The sequence below is a fragment of the Octopus bimaculoides genome, chromosome 26, assembly GCF_001194135.2.
Source record: "Octopus bimaculoides isolate UCB-OBI-ISO-001 chromosome 26, ASM119413v2, whole genome shotgun sequence".
In the NCBI taxonomy this organism is placed as follows: domain Eukaryota; kingdom Metazoa; phylum Mollusca; class Cephalopoda; order Octopoda; family Octopodidae; genus Octopus; species Octopus bimaculoides.
This window is the reverse complement of record NC_069006.1, coordinates 19,644,887-19,653,958: the sequence shown is the minus strand read 5'-3', so window position 1 is coordinate 19,653,958 and position 9,072 is coordinate 19,644,887. Positions and strand designations below refer to the sequence as shown.

The 9,072-nt window shown below is 37.8% G+C and overlaps 4 protein-coding genes across 7 annotated transcripts in view; 2 read left to right on the top strand and 2 right to left on the bottom strand.

Annotated features, from left to right (window-relative positions):
- The window catches only part of LOC106872381 (forkhead-associated domain-containing protein 1), a 53,736-nt gene extending 48,236 nt beyond the window's left edge, over positions 1 to 5,500 (bottom strand). The window contains exon 1 of the mRNA XM_014919370.2: positions 4,132 to 5,500. The gene's annotated coding sequence lies outside the window, so the exon portion shown is untranslated. The remainder of the gene's footprint in view (positions 1 to 4,131) is intronic.
- Positions 1 to 7,668, top strand: part of LOC106872367 (uncharacterized) — a 115,353-nt gene extending 107,685 nt beyond the window's left edge. For all 4 annotated transcript variants that reach the window (XM_052976984.1, XM_014919341.2, XM_014919348.2 and 1 more), the window contains exons 13-14: positions 6,802 to 6,946; positions 7,599 to 7,668. In XM_052976984.1, coding sequence (XP_052832944.1) covers positions 6,802 to 6,871 — 70 coding nt within the window. In that variant the 3' untranslated portion in view covers positions 6,872 to 6,946; positions 7,599 to 7,668. The remainder of the gene's footprint in view (positions 1 to 6,801; positions 6,947 to 7,598) is intronic.
- Positions 29 to 3,033, bottom strand: LOC106872399 (uncharacterized protein DDB_G0271670-like). Its single transcript, XM_014919393.2, has one exon. The coding sequence runs from the start codon at positions 1,563 to 1,565 to the stop codon at positions 96 to 98; it is 1,470 nt and encodes a 489-aa protein (XP_014774879.1). The 5' UTR covers positions 1,566 to 3,033; the 3' UTR covers positions 29 to 95.
- Positions 6,973 to 9,072, top strand: part of LOC106872389 (putative tRNA (cytidine(32)/guanosine(34)-2'-O)-methyltransferase) — a 9,775-nt gene continuing 7,675 nt past the window's right edge. Inside the window, exons 1-3 of the mRNA XM_052976923.1 lie at positions 6,973 to 7,030; positions 7,599 to 7,668; positions 8,462 to 8,567. Coding sequence (XP_052832883.1) covers positions 6,973 to 7,030; positions 7,599 to 7,668; positions 8,462 to 8,567 — 234 coding nt within the window. The remainder of the gene's footprint in view (positions 7,031 to 7,598; positions 7,669 to 8,461; positions 8,568 to 9,072) is intronic.

The window sequence follows — 9,072 nt, the reverse complement described above, 5'->3', positions numbered from 1 at the left end:
ACACACATATATAATATATATATATGTGTGTGTGTGTGTGTGTGTGTGTGCGTTTTCTGGAGGTGTATATTATAAACAATGAATGCCAAAACGTTTCACCATGGTTTAAATGACTGTGAAATGATTTTTCTGTTCAAATCCGCCAAAATTGCATAAAACTGTAGAGCCCTTTCAGGTGAGATGTTAGAATACATGTCTTTTTCTGCCCCGTTATTATTACTGGTACCATTATTATTATTATTATTATTACTACTACTACTACAACTGCTGTTGTTGTTGTTGTTGTTGTTGTTATTGCAGTTGTTACTATTAGTGGTGTTGTTGTTGTTGTTAATGTTGCTAATAGAAATGCTATTGCTGTTGCTGTCGCTATTAGAAATGTTTTTGGTGCCGTAATTCGTGGTGATGGTGCTGTTGCTGCTGCTGCTACCGCCGCTGCACACGCTGTTAATGCTGCTGTTGCTGTTGTTGTTAATAATCATCAGATTACTGCTGCTGTTGTTCTGGCTACTGTTGTTGTTGTTATTATTATTATTATTATTATTATTGGTGTTGTTGCTGTTCTTGTTGTTGGTGCTGCCGCTTGATGAAGAAATAGCAGCGGTGGCGGTGGTGCCGCCGCCGCCTTTGTTTTTGCTGCTGCCGCTCGTGCTGCCGATGTTTGCTGCGGCTGCTGTGGCTGACAATGATGTTGATGATGTTGACGATGATGATGATAACGGTGGCGACGGTGTTGCAGCAGAGAAAGAAGTTCGGTTATCAATTTTGATGGAGATCTCCCCCGTGCTGCTGGTGTTTGAGGAGGCAGTGGCAGCGGTCGGGTTAGAACTACCAAAAGTATTGCTGGTCGCAGAACAGGAGCTGCTCAGGTTCAATTTTCTGTCGATCCCTGAAGAGGTGGCGATGCTGAGGGAAGGTGTGGGACTCGTGGCTAGTTTGGTGTCGGAGAATTCCATTTCCTGGAGTTGGTGGTAATAACTCTGAGACGGTGGTGTGTGTGGCGACGAAGAAGAAGACGACGATGACGACGACGACGATGTTGCTTGGGGTGAATCTTGTTCCAAAGATTCCAGACGTTCTTGTTTGGGGAGTTGAAGAATCAACGGTTCCTGTTTGGGTTGTTGAAGTTGCAGTGGTGCCTGTGCTTTAAGAATCGTCTTCCGTTTCGCTTTATTTCGTGAACCCGAACCTCGCGGTCGCCCTCGTTTCTTCTTCTTAGGTATAACCAATTCACCTACAGCGCCCATATCGGTGCTACTCGCCGGTTTCACCTTTGGTCGGGGTCTCTTTACATGGCGATTTATCTCAGTAATCACATAATAGGAAGGTTTGTCACGACTCAACCTCCTGGGTCGCCTCAGGCGGTCCATTGGGGATTCGTCGTCCTTATTTAAGTCTGAGCGATCCAAAAGTCCCATCGCCTCCTCGGCTTCTTCTTTTAAAAGCAATTTATTCCGAGAAGCGAACGGGTGTCCACAGGTACAAAATTTACAAGCAACAGGTACTTGTTCCTCACATTTTGGACATTTTTTCACAACAGTTCGATCGAACTTTTTACGGACCATAATTGATTGATTACTTGGTCGATTGATGGTGATTATTCAAAAATTAATTATTTTCCAGTCGTTGCTGATTCACTTTTGAAGATTTCTCTTAATTTTTAAATATTTCCTTCGATCCAGTCCTTTTTTTTTTTTTTAGAAAAAAAAAAACTACAATAAGTCCGTTTACTCCGTCACATTTATATACAAATAGAACTGTTTCAAATTAAACCTGGTTAATTAAATAATCCGACTCTTCAGACAAGAGTTATTTAGGTTTAAAGATCCGTTTATGTTTTGGTTGATATTCCTGGGGGGTTTTCTGTTCAATAATCGATAATTCCAGTGAATTTTCCAATCGAAGACAAAGTTATTATGACGACAATAAACTAATTAATCCAGACGATTAATTATAAAACAGGATTTAAAGTTATTAATTGACTTAGTCTGGTGTTTATTATTTTTAGGAAGTTGAAAGTCCAATTCCTTCTGACTTCGAATGTGGAACTCTTCAAAGAAAGAAGTCAGAAAAATTTAACGGAAGTTGCAGGCATCATGGGAAAAGCTACAGTGTTCCGTCTGCTTAAATGCACTCCATCCGTGACCATCTGTTTTGTTTAGTCTGTTTAACAGTGGATATTCAACATTATATTATTTAATGGTGTACCTCCTTAAGTCGGGAGAGTTTGGGATTATAGCGTAATTTGGCTGCTATTTCTAGCAGTTCGTATGATCACCTAGGTTCCATCACTGACTGGCCAACGTTCTGTTCACTTGAAATTCTGACGGCCAGTCTTCTCTCTCTCTCTCACACACACACTCTCTGTCTCTATCTCTCGTCTTTTTCTTTCTGTGTGTGTGTCTCTCTCTCTTTCTCCCCCGCGTCTTTCTTTCTCTCTCTTTCCCATCTTCATTTTTTTCTCTCTCGCTTTCTCTCTCTCTCTCACTCTCCCTCTCTCAATTCCTTCTTTCTCTTTCTTTCTCCTCTCGCCTCTCTTTCTCTAATCTTTCTGTGTCTCTTCTAAATCTCCTCCCCACTCCCCCCCATCTATCTCGAAGGTCGCCTGTTCAAACTCTGGCTCCGCCAGGTCTGAGAAACACGCTTTTCTCTTAAAACGGTTCCATCCACTAGATGAGGACCCCAAACAAAGAAATTCTTCAAAACTGCTGTTGTCATTATTCTCTTCCAATAAATAAACACAGTCGCGCAAACCAACAAAAGTGCCTCTACGTGGTCGCTCGACTTGCTAGAAACTGCAGTAAAATCTCCCTCAGCTCACTCTATACTAGCAATGAAAGGACAAGACACGTTGCATAATCTAGCACAGTGGTTCTCAACTAGAATCCACATAAGATTTTGTTGTTAAAATTTATGTCCAATAAATTGGTTATATTCTACAATACACAACATATTTCAAGTTATGCCAGGGGTTTTCAAACTGTGGTCCGCAAATACTTTTTATGGGCAATTTGATTTTATATATGTATTTTAATCGAAATCTTTTAATTGACAATAAACCTATTTGTTAAATAAATAAATGTAAAAATATATGTTATTTTAAGCAAATATTTATGTATAAATTTCATAAGCGTTTATAAGGGGGTCCCTAAGGTAAAGCCTGAAATATAAAGGGGTTCGCAAGTCAAAAAGTTTGAAAACCCCTGAGTTATGCGATTACTAATAATATTTAATTATAAAATTATAGTAGGATTTTTTAATCATTGAATGGCTATGAGGGCTCATCCAGGTAAAACAGGAACTTGGTGGGGGCTTCATAGGCAAAATATGCTTGAGAATCACTGCTAACATACGAGATGGTCACGGTTGGAACATCGTTCGAATGTTTGGCACCAACTGCACAAATTATGTCAAACAATATTTGGATCTCCTTTTACACGCTGGATAGCATATCAATACAAGTTTGCCTCACCCCATCGAATTTCTTCCCTCATAACTTTCAGAAATGCAGGTTTTCTACGATTACCTTTCAGATGATGTAGCTTACGATTATATTGGAACTATGTCGGTGTATATGTACGACGATGGGGGTGGGTGGGGGCTGAAAGTTCCTGGCTTTGGGTAAAAGAAAATACAGGAGGATCAGTTCATTAAAATTTTATTCAACATGTTCCCCCTCTCAGATTCACATACTTAATGCAACGGACCTTAATATTTTTCTAAGCCCTGTAATATATATATATATATATATATATATATATATCTCAAAGTGTACAGTATTATATATCCATTATGGCCAATCTAACTGATCAGTTTCACACTAGGGGGTCAATAGAGTGTTGGGTTACAGTCTGATTATGTAACCCTGCACTCTTCAGAGGTAGCTATTATGAAATGAAATAACCTTTATGGGCCTCATCCCCCCCCCCAAAAAAAAGCTTCCATCAGAAGAGATCATTGCCAAGACCTGTTTTGTATTTCATTCTATGTAGATGTGGTAATAGAATTTCAGTTGTCATCTGAAAGTAAAACTAGAGGAACATCATAAAACCATAATACATGGGAAAACAGAAAAACCAGGCATGGTCGATCATTTGTTCATTTGTAGAGGAGGAAAAGGAAGTTACTGACCTTTGTGGAACAACTAGACAAGAACAGTGGAAGATAAGGTAACTGAAAGATTTAGCTGATATGCAGGGCTTTGATAATCTCCTCGGCTGGCCCAGCATAGCAATAAACATCATACTGGGGTGTTTAATTAAATATGAATATTTTACCTACAAATGATTAGGGTTAAGTTCCCTGATTTTCATTGCCTAATGCTTCCATGAGATAATTACACTTAAACACGCTTAAAAGTCTAGAAAAGTATACATCGTCTGTCTTCACACAATGTCAAACAAACACACACACAAAAAAAGCATCTTTGACATGAGCTTTCAGCATTTCTCATTGCGTTGCAGTGTGACGCCGTTACTTTCACTTCTAATATTTTCAGTAGGAACTATTTTTTATACTTCACCGCCCATATTTATGAAAGACCACAAGGTATGTTTCTCTCTATATATAATGTGTATTTGATTAATTAAAAGAAATAATTATTTTTATTTGATTCTGTTAGTTGCTATCTTAAAGGTTATGTCTGACCATTCTATAATTGTATTTTGCATAGTCCTTTGTTATTTTATTCCTTTATCACTGATTTACTGTAACGAGATTTCCAATTAACTAAATCCAGCTAACATCAAACAGCAGTGATTAATTAAAATAAATTCATTAAAATACTTAATAACATTTCATGTATGTGAATATATGAGGTTATATATGAAATGAAATGTGGCATATGTTGTTTTTACGGGTGTTTAAATGTTCAACAGATAAAGAAAGGTTTTATGAGATATATTACACGGGTTCTATAATTGATGTTTAACGCTATGTCTGTCCTCATAGAATAGACTTATACTGTCCGAATCATGTTCAAAAACAAATATTTGACTGTCTGCTTCACTGTAGGTTTTGCACACTAGTCAAGATATTTCAATGCAACTGTAAATTTCCAAACATGACCACGCCATCGATTATTTTTCAAATTACTATCAACAAGGTCGTTCTGGGTGTCATCAACTCTAACCCGTATAGCCTATCGCAAGAATTGTTTGTTATTCATCTCCATTGTGATTGTTCCGATCTTTGCTGTTATTTTCGAATAATGTTGCCCCTGCCAGGTGTAAAGTGTGTGTCTTCAATATTTGGTGAAGAGACATCTCGCAGTTCCAGTTGAAGTTACTTCACTCTTCTACCGTCACTAATAAATACCGTAACGAGAGAGCCTCTGTGTGGTCATTCGATCTGCTAGAAATACCAGCTAAGTCACCTGAAATGCTTGAAAAATGTCCGTGATATATTAACTCTTTAACTATGAAATTAAATTTTAGAGTTAATTAAGTAAGGAGGTTAAAGGTACTACTAAAGCAGAGTGGTCCCGAACGCGCAGCCGCGCGTCCGCACTAGCTAGTCGTGAGTGGTCGATCCTAACCCTAACCCTAAACACATGTATTCATTTGCACATGCGCGCTCACACACTAGCGCACGCGCACCTTTTGTAGGATCGACCACTCACGACTAGCTAGCGCGGGTGCGCGTTCGGGACCACTCTGCTTTAGTAGTACCGAGGTTAAATATCAACCAAAAAGAGAATTGATATTTTCTGCACGTTGTGTTGCCTCAATAAATTTAATGTATGTCTACAAAAATATATTTCCAAAAATGACATTCCTTAACAAAAAGATAAATTGGTATATAAAACAGCTTTTTGGCAATTAAAGGTAATACAATTTTGAGTGGATATATCTGATTTCTGTAGTAAAAGGGTTTGGTCATGGTTAGAACGCTTTTGATCATAAGTCTGATTAGCATTGACTTGGAGTTTAAACACCAATGCAAACATTGCATTTCCTCTTTCCATTTCAACTTCCTTTATTCGAAAAACGAAAGCAAAACCTGCCAACAATATTTGGGGTTTGATTAACCAGAGACATTGTAAAACAGCTCAAAGGCAATCTGTTGCGTCAACAGAGGAACAGAGATATTCAAATGAAATATTAAGAACATCACCCTGTTGCCATGTATAAAGCACCCAGTACACTCTATAAAGTGGTTGGCATTAGGAAGGGCATCCAGCTATAGAAACCATGCCAAAACAAAACAATTGGAACCTGGACAGCTGTCTGGCTAGCCAGCGCCTGTCAAACTGTCCAACCCATGCCAGCATGGAAAGCAGACATTAAAGCATGATGATGATGATACACACACATGTATATACATACATCATCATCATCATCGTTTAACGTCCGCTTTCCATGCTAGCATGGGTTGGACGATTTGACTGAGTACTTGTGAAACCGGATGGCAACACCAGGCTCCAATCTGATTTGGCAGAGTTTCTACAGCTGGATGCCCTTCCTAACGCCAACCACTCAGAGAGTGTAGTAGGTGCTTTTACGTGTCACCCGCACGAAGGCCAGTCAGGCGGTACTGACAACGGCCACGTACATATACAAAAGTACCTTGTTTTATGTGCTTTCATTTTGTTCTGCTACAACCAGCCATGTTATCTTTTACCAACCAATAAAATAAATTGTCAAGTACCAGGTGGGGAAGTACAAAACTTTAAAAGTTACTAATCTAGCATAGCTCCAGATTAATGATTGGAATTACTTTAAAGAATACGTCATCATGTTTTTTTTTTTTTTTTGTAGCATTCCAAAATTCCAAGTTATTTCACTACATATCTTTTCTTAGGACACAGCTACCATCTGTTGAAGAATGGGACGTTCATCAAAAGACAAGCGAGATGTTTATTACCGTTTAGCAAAAGAGGAAGGTTGGAGGGCTCGCAGTGCTTTCAAATTACTCCAGATCAATGATGACTTCAAGATCTTTGATGGTAAGTTCCCTGTTTCATATCTTAGGATGAGAGGACAGTCTTGTGTAAAGACAACTCAATTTACTGCTTTTGTTTCTGGAACTGGTAAGCTGGAGAGCTGCCCCAGGTTCCAATCTGAATTTGGCTTGATTGCCATGGCTGGGTGCCCTTCTTAATGCCAACCACTCTGAAAGTGTAGTGGGTGCCTTTTATGTGTCACCAGCATGTAAAAAACACCATTTGAGCATTGGGCTTCACAGAGGCAATGTGACTGATGCTGGTGTCATGTAAAAGCGCCCATTACACTCAAAAGTGGTTGGCATTAGAAAGGGCATCCAGCTGTAGAAACCATGCCAAATCAGACTGGGGTCTAGTGCAGCCTGCCAGCCCTGGTCAAACTGTCCAACCCATGCCAGCATGGACAACAGACGTCAAATGATGATGATGTATATGAATATATATGATGTATAAAATGTGTATATATATGGTGTGAGTATGTATGTATATGACATGCATATAAATGGATAAGATATGTGTATAAATGTGTAAATAAATATGTGTATATATATATATGTATATGATGTGTGTATAAAAATATTTGATAAATGTTAACCATTACAATATTTTCTCATATTCCGTTATAATAACCTTTAATTATATTCTTTCTTTATAGGTGTTCAGAAGGTTGTTGATCTTTGTGCTGCCCCAGGCAGCTGGAGTCAAGTCCTGTCCAAAAAGCTCAGGTTTGGTCTATTTTCATTCAAATATAATTTTATAATTATGGACAGCTTAATTACTTATTACTTCAGTTTGTGCTTCTCAATCTTTTTAACTTTGTGATTTTTTTTTTTTTTTTTTTGTATTGATCTCTTACTTGGAGATAATCAAACAATCACTGATCTACTTCACAGGGACACTTTTACAAAAAAAAAAGCTGTTTCTAAGTTAGAAATTGTGAAAAACTATAGGAAACATTGCTTGGCCATCTTTTATTGATCAATATTTGTGGTGAGCTGGCAGAATCGTTAACACACCAGAGAAAATAATGGCGTCTTGTCCCTCATTTCCTTCTAAATTCAAATTCTGCCAAATCGGATTGGAGCCTCGTGTAGCCATCTGGTTTCACCAGTCCTCAGTCAAACCGTCCAACCCATGCAAGCATGGAAAGCGGATGTTAAACGACGACGACGATGATGATGATTTAAATGTCTATATATACATTTCAGTCCTTAGAGGTTTCTTTGGATTGTGTAGCATCGCAAGTGACAAGTGGACCTCCCTAATGTTGATGGCACAGTAAAAGCAAAGCGCACATTATATTCTGAAACGGGGTCAGCATAAACCCGGACATTCAGCTATAGAGACCCAACCCAAACTGGAACATGGGAACAAGACATGATCCTCCAGACTTGTTGGATCCTGTTGAGCTGTCCAGCCTCTGCCAGTGAACATTAGTTATCAACAACATTACAAAAATATGTCCTTCATAATGGCTTTCCAGTGTGTTTTTATTGTAAACTTGTTTTTCTCTAAAAGGGGCAATTCCAGTGATGGCGAGACAGATACCAAGATCGTAGCAGTCGATCTTCAAGCAATGGCACCAATACCTGGGGTCACTCAAATACAAGGGGACATCACAAAGGTAAGAAGAAGACATCAATATTGGAAACTAAACAGAATGACTGGGGTATGTTGTGATAGATGGGCCTAGAGACCATAAGTATATGTTTTTATTATTATTTATGAACATCGTTGTCTGGGAGATGAAGAATTCGAAATTCAAATTCGTTTTTCTTGAGGATGCACATTTTCAAAGATTTTTGGGGTAAACATGCACACATAACCACATACACTTACATTTATATAGTATGCGTGTATGTGTATGTATATATATATATATATAATAATAATAATATTAGGGACAAAATCCAAAATTACAGGTAAAAACTCAATTAAAATCAATTTATAAAAAATTAAAATTAAATTGAGCTTTATAGATTATAATATATATAAAAATATATAGTTTTAGGGAAAAGAACCAAGTTTCAAGAACTCATCGATGAAAATCCACTATCACATATAGAAAAATTAATAATTAAAAGCACAATAAATGAGTATAATATAAAACAAAGTAAATATCATAAGAT